Source organism: Macrobrachium nipponense, chromosome 34, assembly GCF_015104395.2.
Source record: "Macrobrachium nipponense isolate FS-2020 chromosome 34, ASM1510439v2, whole genome shotgun sequence".
Taxonomy (NCBI): domain Eukaryota; kingdom Metazoa; phylum Arthropoda; class Malacostraca; order Decapoda; family Palaemonidae; genus Macrobrachium; species Macrobrachium nipponense.
The window spans coordinates 27,108,773-27,125,012 of record NC_061095.1 but is presented as its reverse complement, the minus strand read 5'-3'; the positions used below and the strand labels follow the sequence as shown (position 1 = coordinate 27,125,012).

Below are 16,240 nucleotides of genomic sequence, written 5' to 3'. Positions count from 1 at the left end.
TGCTTCTTGAATGAAACGCACCCTGGAATTAAGACGCTAATCTTAACATTTCATTTCACTCCCTGGAATGACAACGTTAACGTTAACGTTTGATTTTATAATGGCATTTTATACGAACGTTCATATTTGTGAAGTTCTTTGGTCAAATGATGAGAATAAGAGAAGGGTTAGTGGAAAATGTGCATAAACTGGATCCTTTTGGGAAAGGGAGACCAGGACAATGCAATGTTTATAGATTGCTGAAGATGATAAAACGAAAGGCCTATATATATATATATATATATATATATATATATCTATATATATCATACATTCAAAGTAATTATTTTGTATTATAATAAATATATATTTATATACTGTGTATAAGTACAAGATATATAACTTTGAATTATGTAAATAAATCAATAAATATATACACGCCCCATATATCTATATATATATAATATATATATATATAAATATATATAATATATATATATTCTATACATTCAAAGTAATTATTTTGTAATTATATAAATATATAATAATTATATACATGTGTTTATATAAGTACAAGATATATAAATTTGAATTATGTTAACAAAATCAATTAAATATATACACGTCCCATATATATATATATATATATATTATATATATATATATATATATATATATATATATGTATACATATATATGTATATGTATATGTATATATATATATATATATATATATATATAATATCTATCCATGTATCTATCTATATATATGTATATATATATATATATATATATATATATATATATATATATATATATATATATATATATATATATAATGTGTCTGTCTGCCTCTGTTCATAATTACAAAATGGATTACTTTGAATGAAATACAAGAAAGATCTGTTTTTTTCCGTGAAAAGGGATTACTTGGAGCAGCTTAATTATGATATAGCGAATCTAATTAAAGGATTGGCTTCTGCTCGTAATGCTTCTAATTATTTCGCATTAAAGAGTATTAAAACTTTTGTTTCCTGACCTCGAGAAAAGGTTGAGGAAAATAGGACTTTTTGAAATTATGGAATATGTAACATTAAAAGGCTGAGCGTGAAGAACGTTTCGTCTATTGTATGTGTGTAGCGGGATACATGTTTGTAACCGTTGTTTTTTTTTTTTTTTTTTTTTTTTTTTTTTGCAACATTTATTGATCTCTGTTCTTGCATTTGCAGCGTGCCTTCGACCCCTAGCTGCAACCCCTTTCGTTCCTTTTACTGTACCTCCTTTCATATTCTCTCTCTTCCATATTACTTTCCACCCTCTCCTAAGAATTGCTTCATAGTGCAACTGCTTTGAGGTTTTCCTCCTGTTACACCTATCAAACCTCTTATACTGTCAGTTTCCATTTCAGCACTGAATGGCCTCATGGGTCCCATTTCTTGGCCTTTGGCCTAAATTCCACATCCAGTTCAATTCAATGCAATTCCCCGTTCTTGCAAGTTCGCGGCACGATTGTATGTTTCATCTTGTTTGTTTTGATAGGTCTGTATCACCATCATCGAGGCCAGGCAGTTGGCAGGACTCAATATGGACCCGGTGGTGTGTGTCCAAATTGGGGACCAGAGGAAGTACACGTCAGTGAAGGAGTCTACCAACTGTCCTTATTATAATGAGGTAAGTTGATGTACATTTTATGTATACTATACCTTTTCTCCTTTAGAAGGGGCAGCTCCAAATGGGTAGAGCCTTCCGGTTTTCAGCAAATGTTTGGGGATGACGTTGCTAATCCATTCCCCCCCTCCCCCCCCTCCCAACCTTAGTACTTATTTTTCTTTTTAATCAAAATTCATGCTGGTACCCAGTCATAGTCGGGTCAACTGCTGGGCGGCAGACTTTTTTTTTTTTTTTTTTTTTTTCCCTTATTGACTCTGTTACCCAATATGTCTGAAGTGTGGTTAAAAAAATGCCTGGGGATTAATTTTGAGAACTGAGGTTTACTTAGGAGATTGGAAGTGGGCTCCGTTGAAAAGTCTCTTAAATTCAGGTTAACTCTTCAAAACATGTAATAATGGTTATGGTATAGTAAGCCGAAGTAATAATTGCAATAATGTTTATGATGATTTTCAAAACTATGAAATAAAATTGTCACAATTTTCCATAACTAAAATATGACCATGTAATATGACTCTCTCTCTCTCTCTCTCTCTCTCTCTCTCTCTCTCTCTCTCTCTCTCTCTCTTGAAGGGATTGACTGATTGATCGTTAGTTATCTGGTAAGCAGCCAATCCGCTTCGGATCACTCATTAGTGACAGATGAATCTCTCTCTCTCTCTCTCTCTCTCTCTCTCTCTCTCTCTCTCTCTCTCTCTCTTGAAGGGATTGATTGATCGTTAGTTATCTAGTAAGCAGCCAATCCGCTTCGGATCACTCATTAGTGACAGATGAATCTCTCTCTCTCTCTCTCTCTCTCTCTCTCTCTCTCTCTTGGAAGTAGCAGGAAAAGTATCCTGTGAATTTTTTTTATACCATTTTTCCATTCTTGTATACACTTATATTTCTTTTCCCTTTCAGTACTTCGTCTTCGACTTCCACATGGCACCAGCGATGCTCTTCGACAAGATCATCACTTTAACGGTAAGTTCTCTTTGATGACTTTATTCAGCTTGAAAATAGGAACTTTATTCAACTTGACAATCCTATTCCTATGTTATCTTTACCAAGTTTCTGGAGTCATAAAAATTGCTGTGTCATGGCCTTCTATTTTCCGTAAAAGCGGATGAAGCCATCAGTCTTTTGTTTACAACGAATGGTATTTTTGTTGCCATCTTAAGAACTTGGATGTTTTAGTCGAATGCTAGGTTATAAAAATGTATAAAACAGGTGTATTTTAATTTTCATTTATATTAAAACTGAAATATCTCGTTAATAACTTTATCTAATTGGATACTTTATTGAATATTATGTAAAACGAAACCCTCAAAATTACTGAACAAACTTGTTTACTCTACTCAACGCTGAGTGTTGAGTAAAATAATATGTAAATACAAGTAAACAAGTTATATTCAGTAATTTTGTGGGTTTCTTTTTATATCTTCAGAAGAAAACCGAAAGAAGTTTTTGTTTACTTTATTGAATGCTAGGTTATAAAAGTGTATATTGTGCATATTAGAACGAAAATATCGCATTAGTTACTTGATCTAATTGAATGTCACATACATCCGTAATGGGGAGAGATGAATTATGGTAATGATATCCGGGCACTACATTTTCGTGGAACGTCAAAGGCTTATTTGCATTGGAAATTGAAATAAATGTACTTTCAGCTCACACTAGAATCGTGGCATGTAGTTTTGGGATAAAAACCGCGTTATGCTTTTCAAAATACTTAGTGTGAATTGAATCGGTCATCACTTTTCGTAAAAAGGAGTTTTATGTATTTTATAATAGTGAAATGGTTGTTTTGCTCTTGAGACCCATCGAAGGAAATATAACCACGTCATCTTCACGAAGTTTAAAGGTCACTGGCTTCGAGAATTTTCTGGGCAATTTTGAAGGTTTTTTATATATCTATAGACACTATAGTAGATTCACACCAGCCGTGCATTTGATGTCTAGGCCAGTCCCTTACGACTCTCCTGATTGCCTGTTAATAAGTCATTGACAGGGCTGGAAACTCCCAGTCTCTCTCGAGAGTTCCCATTGGCAGGATGTATGTTCCACCTCTCGTGGAAGTCGTATCCTTCAGGAGAGGTGGAACATAGATCCTACCCATGTGAACTCTCGAGAGAGACTGAGAGTTTCCAGCCCTGTCATTGGTTTATCAACAGATGATCAGGAGCGTCGTATGGGACGGGCCTAGACATCAAATGCACGATTGATGTGAATTAACAATAGTTATACTGTTTAGACCTTATTCCCTTCAAGAATAAAAGTCGATTAATAGAAATCTTTTAAAGTCATGAGAGTAGAGAGACTCAATTGACGACCTCAGTGTCTTGCAAAAAAAAAATATCGGCCATAGCATCCCAGAAAAACCTTTAACGTCGCAAGGGGGATACAAAGTGAATGGTATGGTGTATGCATTAATGGCCAATAAACTGTTGATGGGTAGTTTATGCAGGACTATATCACAGTATTGGATTGCATAGGGTATTTTCATTCTGCACTAAGAGTTTTATCTTTCAATTGTCAGTTTAACTGGTCTTAGAATATCTGTATATCTCTTCCATTCCGCATCTTATGAAACTATAATCTTTTCGGACATTGATACCTTTGTAAATGTCTAAGGAAAAACCTGATTTAATGAAGAAAGTGAAAATGAGAGACGGTGAAATAATTCTCTCTCTCTTTCTCTCTCTCTCTCTCTCTCTCTCTCTCTCTCTCTCTCTCTCTCTCTGATGACATTTGACGCCGAATCTCTCGCTCATTTTTTATACAGCGTTGGTAAACGAGGGAAATAAAATTTTTTATTCCTGTTATACATCGGTTCCAGCGAAAGGTAGGGAGTATAGTAGGGTCCCTGGTCCCCCCCCCCCCCCTTTCTCTCTCTCTCTCTCTCTCTCTCTCTCTCTCTCTCTCTCTCTCTCTCTCTGCGGCCGCGATTGAAATTTGAATTGCGAATTACGGTCCGGAAAATTTCACATTCATACTTTTTCTTCTTCTCTCGGCATTTTGAGGGCCGTTGAGAAGAATATTGCGTTGGATGGATGTGAGCCGTTGTCGGTACAACTTTTTTTTTTTTTTTTTTTTTATTTTTTTTTTACTTTTTGATTTATTTATTTTTTATTTTTTTTTCGTATATTACCCGTCGATCCGGAATTTGGCTTTTATTGGTTAGGATATTACCTGTCGATTTATATATAATTTATATATATATATATATATATTATAATAATATATATACTAATATCTATATATATTATAAATAATATAAAACTAATATAAATATAAAATAATAATAATAATAATAATATAAATAATTAAATAATTGGATCTGAATTGAAGAAGCCTGGTGTGAATCCACTGTAATACTAATGTCATAAAACTTAGAATCAAAAGATAAATGTTCCATATTAATAGGAACCCTTCCCATATAAAAAAAAGGGTGATAATAATCATTACCGTGAAAAGAGGATAAGAATCTTTCCAATAACAATGCTATATTAATCTTCCCTATTACAGTGGTATGAGATCTGTCTATGATGCAAATAGGAATAATTCGTATGGAAAAGTTATCAGTCTTTTTATTTTTTATTTATTTATTTTTTTTATTCTTTTTTTTTTTTTTTTTGCATGTGTTGGTGTTTTTTTCAAAATATGTAAAAGCCAACATTAACGAAAAAACCATTTGGAGTTTTGTTTCTTAAATCGTTGAGAAATGAAATATCGTAGGACCGAGGAGATTTGCCAATAATTACGACCGAATTAAATTGACTAAAAGTGGAGTCATTTTTATTGATATCTCTTCAGATTATTGAAACTAGTTTAGGATATGTGGTTATATTTCAAGAGTTCAAATTATCGACATTTTTCAAGTCATCGGCAAACTTAAATATAGATCGAAAAATATTTAAGTTCATTTTTCAGGCGTTAAGTAACCAGGCACACACACACACTCTCTCTCTCTCTCTCTCTCTCTCTCTCTCTCTCTCTCTCTCTCTCTCTCTCTCAGATCAGTTTTATCCGAGCCTTATTGTCGCAATGCTGGATTTTTTTTTTTTTTTCTGATTCCCTACTGTACTGAACGTTTACCATTTGCAGTAGTGGGTCCATTTTCCTAATTTCCTGCTGTGACCAATGTGTAAGGTTTTTTTTCCGGGTTGTTCTACGGCTCTGAGGGTTTCTTGGCGAGAAGAAAAAGTGGCGGGGGGTGGGGTGGGTGATTGTAATTCTGGGATAATCCCAACAAGAGTGTTGCTGGAAGGGAAGGGGACTTTATCAGTTGCATGACAATCCTTTTTTTTTCTAGTATGTATTATAAATTGTTTTCTGGATATTGGTAGTATATGGGATATATTAAACCCTCGATACGTCTCTATAGCAAAACCCTCATTTTCCCCTGGGAATAGAACAAGTAAAATGTACGCCGAAGTTTCTTCGGCGCAATTGAGTTTTCTGTACATCGTATAATGAAGGCCACCGACAATAGACCTTATCTTTTGGTGGTCTCTGTATAATGCTGTGTGAGCCGCGGCCCTTGAATGTGGTGGCCTGTCCCATATCGTTTTCAGATGCACGATTATGGGTAACTTTAACCTTAAATAAAATCAAAACTACTGAGGGTAGAGGGCTGCAATGAGATGTGTTTGCTGACTGGAGGGTGGATGATCAACATGCCACTTTGCAGCCCTCTAGCATCAGTAGTTTTTAAGCTCTGAGGGAGGACGGATTATAGTTTTTCTTTTATAGAAATAAAAATGGAAATTATTTCTCGAAATTAAGTCTTAGTACGGTGAAGAAAGGGTATTTTTTGAGTCATCTTGAAGCTGGAATGATGATTTTTTTTCTTTGCATTTTTTCCCCAGAGGTTTCATATAATATTCCAGGGCTCTAAAGGTTGTCTTTGGAGGAAAGAAATTACTACCCCTTTCGAAGGGGACTATAGTAGATTCACAACAAGCGTGCATTTAATGTCTAGGCCAGTCCCTTACGACGCTCCTGATTGGCTGTTGATAAGCCAATCACAGGGCTGAAAACTCTCAGTCTCGAGAGAGTTCACATAGGCAGGATGTACTATGTTCCACCTCTCCTGAGGGATACGTCTTTCAAAAGTATCCCTCAAGAGATGTGGAACATAATACATCCTGCCTATGTGAAATCTCGAGAGAGACTAAGAGTTTCCAGCCCTTTCATTGGCTTATCAACAACCAATCAGGAGCGTCGTAAGGGACTGGCCTAGATATCAGATGCACGCTTGATGTGACTCTACTATAGCTGTACGAGCATTGTTAATGAACTTAAACTTTTCTTGTCACGCGATGTACACACGTCTTGTCTCGGTGTGGTAACCTAATGAGGTACTTCTTATGCGGAAGTGTAGCCTCCTAAAAGGACAATAACGCGGATTCTCATTTTAGAATGACTTATCGTTGCTTAGCGTCGATGGCGACCGTGACCTCCGTATGCTGTAGTGGGGAACATTTTCCACACTACAGTGAAACTGTAGATTGCTCCTTAAATATTTTGTATGGCTATGTACGTCGTCATTAACGATGGTATGTAAAACGCGACGATCTCATTCTCATTGTAGACTGGAGACTCGTTGTCTGCTACAGACTGTTTCCGGCCATCTGACTTTTGAGTAAAAAAAAAAATAGATAAATAAACGGGCTCTAAATCTAGCCAACGAAGCGATTTATCAAACTGTTTTTTCGTTTTCCATTTTTTAATAAAAGCAGTATTGAAATTGTAATTTAGACTCGTAAACGGTGCATTCCAGTGGGCTGTCATTTGAGTGAAGAGGTTGCATGCAATTGGATTGAAGCAATACCCTTCATAAGGACTAAATGAATAATCAAGAAAAATCTCAGAACGAAATATTATTTTGAATAAATTCCAAATTAACATTATTACGACAAATTAGATTATAGGGCCCACTGAACGTTAGGCAGTGTATAGGGGACGGTTTACGTATATATTTTTTTTTACTTTTATTTTTCCAGACGTAGAATAGGATAAATTAGTTGCTTGGTAATTGTATAGTACTATTCTCACATTTTTTAAAATTAAGGCAGTAAAGCAGCACATCATCTTTATCACTATTGTAATAATTCCACTTTACTTTTACCTATAACAGATTAAATGCTCCACCATAGCCCATTTGTTCGTCACTATAGTTAATCATGGTTTTTTAAGTAAGTTGATCCACACATGATAACATTTATTGTTAACATTTATTCATAATTACCGGAAATGACACGAGCATAGTGAGAAAGGCATAGTGATAATTCCAGTAGAACGAGAAAGTAAGTTTGTTCTTGTATGATCATCACCACAAAAGGCTGCTTTCGAAATTAGTAAAATACAAATAAATTTGTTAGGTTCAGCTAGTTGGAAGCAATGCAAAAGATGGCTGTCCATTATATCTTACGTCCTTGAAAGACCATATATTAGTTAGCTTAAAACACACATACAAATGGAACATACAGGTGTCCATAAAGTCCCAGTACCATTCTCAGCGAAAAATACTTGTAATGGTACTGGGACTTTATGGACACCCTGTACATTAACCATGCGTTCATTATTGTGACCTTCAGGAGCCTAATTAGGAGAGACTTGAAGTCATCCCTTTGTATAATGGTTAAGCAGTTTCCTTTTAACCTTTTAAATTGGTGGCCACTTACTTTCCTCACTTCCTAAGTCCTTTCTCCTCTCAGGGGGCAATTATTAACTCCATTTATATGATAATCTCCGTTGTGAATTTGCCGAAGGCCAGGAGAGGTCGTCTTTGATGTAAACAAGGTTTTTATTATTCTCTAATGAATGACCTAGGAAAAATAAAACAAATAAATATATATATATATATATATATATATATATATATATATATTTCGAATTGGGTAAAACCTCAGTTACAGAAGTACTAGGTTCCAACTTCTCTTAAGACCTGCGTGAGTCAGTTGGTAGCACCCTGGCTTGTCATTTGAGAGGGAGAGGCCGGGGATTCGATTCCTATTCGAGTCAGATATATACATATATATATATATATATATATATATATATATACATATATATATATATATATATATATATATATATATATATATATATATATATATATATATAGGGTGTCCATAAATTCCAGTACCATTACAAGCAATAAATACTTGTGATGGTACTGGGACTTTATGGACACCTTGTATATATATATATATATATATATATATATATATATATATATATATATATATATATATATATATATATATATATGTGTGTGTGTGTGTGTGTGTGTATGCAAAGCAGCAAGCAAGGAGGAATAGCTTTAGAAACATGTGTGGCATAAGTAGTCATTATTGACAGAGTATGTAGAGGTGTGTATAAAAAAATTGAAAAATGGCTGTAAGCATAAAGCATTAGTTTCGTAAGGTTATTGAAGTAATTGTTAGGAGAGTAATTATTTCGAGCAGACAAAGATCAATGAAATCCTAGATAATTCTAGAGAAAAGGGATCGTTGTTGCAGTTTTGAAATTAGAATTGAAATGAAAACGGGTTTGTCATTTTTATATATGTATTCGGTTAATCAGATTGTCATACCTGATACCATTTTACGCGGCTCATTCTTTCATCATTATTGATGCTTATGTAGTATTTATCTTCTTATAAAACGCAAAATAGAAAGCGAAAAAGAAAATGTTACTCACGTCTTAACCTTGGCAGGCCATCGGAGAATTTGCAGTATTTCGGTGTAAAAGTGCGAGGAAAGAGAGAGAGAGAGAGAGAGAGAAGGTCGAGGAAGAGCAGGCTGTTAAAGAAGAAAGAGAGAGAGAGGAGGAGGAGGAGGCTGTTAAAGGATAAAGAAGAGAGAGAGAGAGAAGTCTGGCAAAGGATAAAGAAGAGGAAGAGGAGAGAGAGAGAGTGAGAAGATTGTGAAAGGATAAAGAAGAGCAGGCCGTTAAAGGAGAGAGAGAGAGAGAGAGAGAGAGACTGTTGAAGGATAAAGAGAGAGAGAGAGAGAGGGAGAGGAGGCTGTCAAAGGATAAAGAATAGGAGGAAAAGAGAGAGAGAGAGAGAGAGGAGAGAGAGGCTGTTTAACGGAATTAAAAGTAGGAGGAAGGAGAGACAGAGAGAGGGCTTTTTAAAAAACGGATAAAGAGTAGGAGGAAAGGAGAGACACAGAGAGAGAGGAGAAAAAAAAATGGTTGAGTAAGCTTACGACGAAAGATTCCTGCGGAGAGCAGCACGTTCCACTGACCCTATTATCATCAGAGCAGCGGAGGACGGTATAGAGCCCAGCCTCGTCCAGCCTATACCACCCACGCGGTCTTCTTTTTACTTTATCATTAATTTTTTCAACTTCTTCTCCTCTCTCTACCTCGCTCTAGCCTTACCCAGCCTATTGGAAGAGATTCTTTGTTCGGATTTGGGATGGAAGAGGAGGGAAAGGAAAAGATTTCGCTGCCTTTTTCTCAAGAGATTTTTCCTTGTGAATATTTTATCTTAGTCCAGATATTTTTTTCTTTTATTCCTGTCTTCTTATCTTTGCAGAATATTTCCTTTCTTCGTGTATGACTATTTAGTTCTGTGGAATTTGCATACATCATGTAATTAGCTTATGAAAATATTACATTATAATAAATTCAGAATAATGATACTATTTTCTATGAGTTAAAAATATTACGTAATAGTACATTCAGAGTATAAACATTAATAATAATACTGTTTTCTATGAGTTATAAATATTACATGATAGTAAATTCAGAATATAAACATTAATAATGATACTGTTTTCTATGAGTTACAAACATTGCATGATAGTAATTCAGGAATAATAAAACATTAATAATGAATAATGTTTTCTGAGTTTTAAAGTATGACATATAGTAAAATTCCAGAATAAATAACGTTAAGAATGATACTGTTTTCTATAGTTACAATATTACATTATAGTGAAATTCAGAATATAAAATTAATATGATACTACTTTGATGAGTTAAATATATTACATTTAATAGTAAATTCAGAATATAAACATTAATAATGATACTGTTTTCTGAGTTAAAATATTACATGAAAGTAAATTCAGAATATAAACGTTAATAATGATACTTTTTTCTATTCTATGAGTTACAAATATTACATTATAGTAAATTCAGAATATAAAAATTAATATGATACTATTTTGATGAGTTAAATATATTACATAATAGTAAATTCAGAATATAGACATTAATAATGATACTGTCTTTTATGAGTTACAAATATTACATAATAGTAAATTCAGAATATAAACATAAATAATGATACCATTTTCTACGAGTTGTGTGTTTTGCTGGTTACATACTGAGTGATTGAATTTAATTGTTGGAAGTTATTTGCAAAAGTAATTAATCGACAAAGTATATTACAAAGATGGTGGTCATAGTTTTGTAACTGATTCTTGATCAGAGAGAACATCTTTTCCCGTATCTGCCAAACTGGGCAAAGACGAAAAACTTGATAGATGTAGACCCAAGAATTTTAAATCGTTTGAAATCTTAGTTATTGCTGTGGGAATTCTGTATAAAATGATCTTGGGATACGTGGGACCTATTTTATGATTGATACAGATGATCGCTTCTAAGTTCTTTGTGGTAGTTTATCCAAGATAGTCCTTAACTGGAATTGTCCTTCATTATAATTTTGCTGGTCCTAATGGCCCACTGTTTTTTGTTAAATATCGAAGTCTTTGCACTTTCTGGAGGAGCTTGTCATTATAAAGCAAAGCCCGAGATCCAGATGCAAGAATATGCAGTCGTTCTTACCAGTTCATATGGAAATTTTGAGGGGGGAGGGATTACCTTTTTATACAGTGTATTACAACGCTTATAAAGGCATGTACTTAGGTTTTGTGATTCATTAAAAAATTCCAGGGTTTTTAAGTCGGATGCTGCGTAATAAAGACACAATTATACCAAAACGGTAAATTGTAATAGGGAAGACTTACTGAAATTAAATGGTATTTTTATATAAAATGAGGGAAACGATATGGACCAAGCATTAGAGTTTCAAGTGTTCATGTCTCTCTCTCTCTCTCTCTCTCTCTCTCTCTCTCTCTCTCTCTCTCTCTCTCTATGTTCATCAGCTGCAGATGTTTATTCACCTTGTGATAGGCTGTTGAAAAAGAGTATAATTATATGGTTCGTCCAATTCCTTTTGATTATTTTAGTATGTGCCTTCTCTCTCTCTCTCTCTCTCTCTCTCTCTCTCTCTCTCTCTCTCTCTCTCTCTCTCTCTCTCTCTCGTAAATAAGTAAATTTTCCACCGCTGTATAATCTTGGCTGTGCATTTTTTTCCCCCATTGGGATCCTCCCCTTCCTATAAAACATTTCCGTCTTTCACATAATTTAAAGATCGCGGAAATGTATTTTCAATAGAAAATAACTTATTGTAGTTTCTTCTCATTTTTCTTCTTTTTTTCCTAGAACAGGAAGGATTCAGCAGTTCAGAAAAACTTATATTTTTTCACATTTTCGTTTCAAGAAAAGACAATTTTTCAATTTTTCGCGTATCATATTCACAATCAGTTGTATAGCTTGTTGGAAGCTTTGTCAAAGCATCAATTCAATGAAGTCCTCTTAACTGTAAGCCCTTGTATCTCACCCCTTTTAGTCTTATTCAGGTAACGGAGTGATTCGAAGAAATCCACAGTTGGAAGCTTCGGCGAGGAAAATGTCTTTTGAACCTTTCCTTAGAATTCCAGCTGGAAGATAAAATTAGACACACGAAGGAGGAAACGAGTACAAAAGGTTGAGCCTGATAAGAATTAATCTCGTGCAGACAATTTTGGTGTAGAAAGTAAATATAATTTTCTATTCACCTTTGTAGGCTATTGTTGGTCTAACGTCAAGCATCGATCCGCCATCTCAACTTTCTAAACTAAAAAAAGATGGAAAACATAATTCGTTTTAAGTTTGATAAACATAAGGTATGTTTTTTTTCATTCTGTTTTGGCATAGACACACGCCTGTGTAAAGTTTCAAGTTTAATAAGATCTCATTCTTTACCGTCTGTTCGAGTTACTTTGAAGACCTTGTAAAAATATGTATTTAGAACATTCTTAATCAGTTATTATTGTATTTACGGAATTTGAAATTCTTTACCTCCTCGTGTGTTTTAAGGGTGAATATGAAATCTCGAGAAGTTTTGTATTCCTCCATGGACGTTTGAAATTGTAATATATACAGCCAATTTAATGCTTCTTCTTCTTCTTCTTCTTCTTCTCTTCTTCTTCTTCTTCTTCTTCTTCTTCATCTTTGAGACGCCTAAGAAGAAAATCTGTATGACGTACAATTAACGAAGATTATTCTAATGGTTTCCTATGAATTTTGATGTGACGTTCTTTGGGGACCCGGGATTGAACTGTTAAACAATTTGCAATTTAAATTGGACCTCTCTCTCTCTCTCTCTCTCTCTCTCTCTCTCTCTCTCTCTCTCTCTCTCTCTCTCTCATCTCTTCTCTCTCTCTCTCGCTCTCTCCTTCTTCCCTCCTCCTCTCCTCTCTCTCAATAATTGTGCGCTGGCACGAAAAACAGCTGATGCTTTTTATGCCGTAGTTTCATTCTAGGTTCTAAATGTTAAAGGGTGAATGTGTACTGATCTGTAGTAATCGGTTTCAGATTACTAGTGAATTTTTCTTTTCTTGGGAAAATGTAAGAGTTTTTTCACATACTCTTACGCATGCGCAGTCGAATGCAGGCCACATTGTCACAAATGAAATGTAGCATGAAATATAGCCACCCATTGTATGATTTTCGGTTTCATTGATATTCGAACAAGAGAAACGCTGTTGTTTTGTCAGTTTGTCGAAGCGTGCTGGTGTGTAGGTGAAAGGGACTTATAATTTGTAGTTTTTCAAGAAGTTTTTTCAAGGGCGCTTTCCTGTCTCGTATCTTACTATTCCTCCGTAGGGGGTTATTGTCGTCAGTGCACCTCTTCGGCTCCTGGCTGTAACCGTTTTCATGCCTTTTATTATACCTCTGTTCATATTCTCCTTCACCCATTTAAGCAGTGTCATTGATGACGTATTAATGCAAAATCAGTGTAATTAAAAACCACCTGCCTGTCTGAGAGAAGGGATAATTAAGTTGCCATATCTTTTATATTAATAAATTCCCCTTCAAACGGTTTTGGTATTGCAATGTAGTGCGAATCACAGTTGCTGCCTTTAAGAGTTTCATTACATTTCGTTTGTTTGTTTAGTGTCGCGTCCGAAGGTCATTTCGCTCAACCCTGGAGGAATTTGTTTAATTCCCCCTCCCTCCCCCCTTACGGTCCTTTGCTCAGTAACTTAAACCGCGGAGATTGGATTTGGTGTGTACGTTTTTTGTGTGTTTGTTCTTCAGCTGAATTCCTCGTGATGGGGGTTTAGTGTTGTCAGTGTACCCCATGCGGCGCACTGTAGGCATTACTTCTTCGGCCCCAAGCTGCAACCCCCTTTCCTTCCTTTTAATAAACGTCCATTCATATTCTCTTACTTTCCACTCCGAACGATTGTTTCAACATTATTTCAATGTGCTTGATGACCTCATAGGTCCCACCGCTTGGCCTTTGGCCTAAATTTTGTATTTCTATTCCAGTCCAATTCAGTTGATTTGGTGGTAAATTACGGACGATTTGTCATTTTTTAATTTTTTTATTTATTCTCTCGGCCGTTTATCGGCGGACAGAACTTCTCTACTGCTTAGGTGTATTTCAGAGAAAATGCTGTTTTAGTGTGTGCTGTAGAGATAATGTTGTGGCTATGAGAGAGAGAGAGAGAGAATGTTGATTTTCTAAATTTATTTCCTTTTTCCCTGACTGAAAAATTCTAACAGTAGCTGTAGTAGTAGTAGCAGGAGAGAGAGAGAGAGAGAGAGAGAGAGAGAGAGAGAGAGAGAATGTTGATATCTTCTAAAAATTATTTCCTTTTTTCCTGACTGAAAAATTTAACAGTAGCTGTAGTAGTGAGATGAGCGAAAGGAGAGAGAAAGAGAGAGAGAGAGAGAGAGAGATGACAGCCCGAGAGAGAGAGAGAGAGAGAGAGAGAGAGAGAGAGAAACATAAAGCAGGTAGATGTGGAAGGAGTTGCAGCAGAAGAGAGGCCTAGGGGAAAAAAGCTCATTAAGACCACCTACCCTTAATTATTAGGCAGACCGCGAGAGGTAATTTGTTGACTACGAGTTGGATTCAGCCTTGGGTCTGGGCGTCTTCGATATGAACACAGGACGTGACGTCGCTCTTATATAACAACAGTTGTTTTCGTTATCGTAACGAAAGCTTTCTCGTTATGACTTTCACGTAACCACCAGCTGTAATGACATTCGGTGTCATTACAGATTTAAGCAAGTCAGAAATGAACTGCATAAACAAGGGAGAATGTCAGGAGCTCTATCCTTGCGTGAATGAAAATGTGGAAAATCGTATTTTGAGAATATTGCCTTCGAAAGCAACATTATCCGTCAGGATTAACATTCGGCGGCTGAAATGGATTTATGCAAATCGTTTGTGTGTCGACTTCAGTTGACTCGGAATTTTAATGAGCTTGGAACTTCAGTTTGACGAAAAGTCTTTGATAGCAGTTGACTTCCTAACGAGCTCTGTTATGACTAAAATATTGTAGAGTAATTATGCCGATTTGAAAATGTTGTTTTTGCAGTCGTAATGAAACGGCAATAATGGAAAGAAGACAGTCGGGCAATGTTTTTATATTTTCAATTCCCAGATTGGAATTTTATCACGAAAATCATGCTGACAATCGTCCTGGCATGATTCTGTTATTAATAATCATTATTTTACTTTATTTTTTGGTCAGACGTGGCTATTATTTTCATTTTGTGCGTAAGGAGGATTTTTTAACATGTCCCTCTTTAGTACTGCAGTTTTTCTCTTTACGTGTCCCCAGGATATTGATTCCACTCGGTATCGATTTATTCATATTATTAACCAACAAATATGATTTATTCTTAAGGCACCTTCGCGAATGTGACTTATTTGCGAAATAATATAAAAATGCCCATTCAGTATTTTCTCTCTAAGTGCAAAATACTAAACTCTCATATCCATGATTTTTTTTAACCCTCTTCCATAAATCCATAGAAGACGAAGGCAACGGGAAATAATCCTATTTTTTATTTTATTATGTTTAAAATCTCAGCCTCGATTCCCACCGATTCCAGGTCCTGCACTCAAGGAAGTTCTTCTCGAAAGGGGAAACTATTGGGGGTGTTTCAAGATGGACATCGCCACACTCTTTCGAGCTCCTGGTATACACTCATATGACACGGAGGAATTTTATTGTTTTATATTATCATTATTATGCATTTTAAGAGATTTTCGATTCTTCGGCATTTTTTTTTTCAAGTATCCTAAGCACTTGGGTTTGTAGAGCACTTTGAAACGGCACTGGAACTACGGTATCCCCTTGTAGTAGTATAAAACAGACTTATTTTTATCCGTGAAAACTTTGTCTCAGAGAGATGAAATCCCTTTCATTCAAAAATGTCCTTGAACTTCTTTATTTGGCTATGAATTTCTTTCTTTTTACCCACCGATATATATAAAAAGTTCCTTTTGTATTTCGTATAA

At 35.2% G+C, this 16,240-nt stretch overlaps 1 protein-coding gene across 7 annotated transcripts in view; it reads left to right on the top strand.

The window, feature by feature from the left end:
* LOC135207992 (otoferlin-like) overlaps positions 1 to 16,240 on the top strand; it is a 217,566-nt gene that overhangs the window by 111,981 nt on the left and 89,345 nt on the right. For all 7 annotated transcript variants that reach the window (XM_064240077.1, XM_064240072.1, XM_064240073.1 and 4 more), the window contains exons 5-6: positions 1,519 to 1,650; positions 2,548 to 2,610. In XM_064240077.1, the coding sequence (XP_064096147.1) occupies positions 1,519 to 1,650; positions 2,548 to 2,610 (195 nt within the window). The remainder of the gene's footprint in view (positions 1 to 1,518; positions 1,651 to 2,547; positions 2,611 to 16,240) is intronic.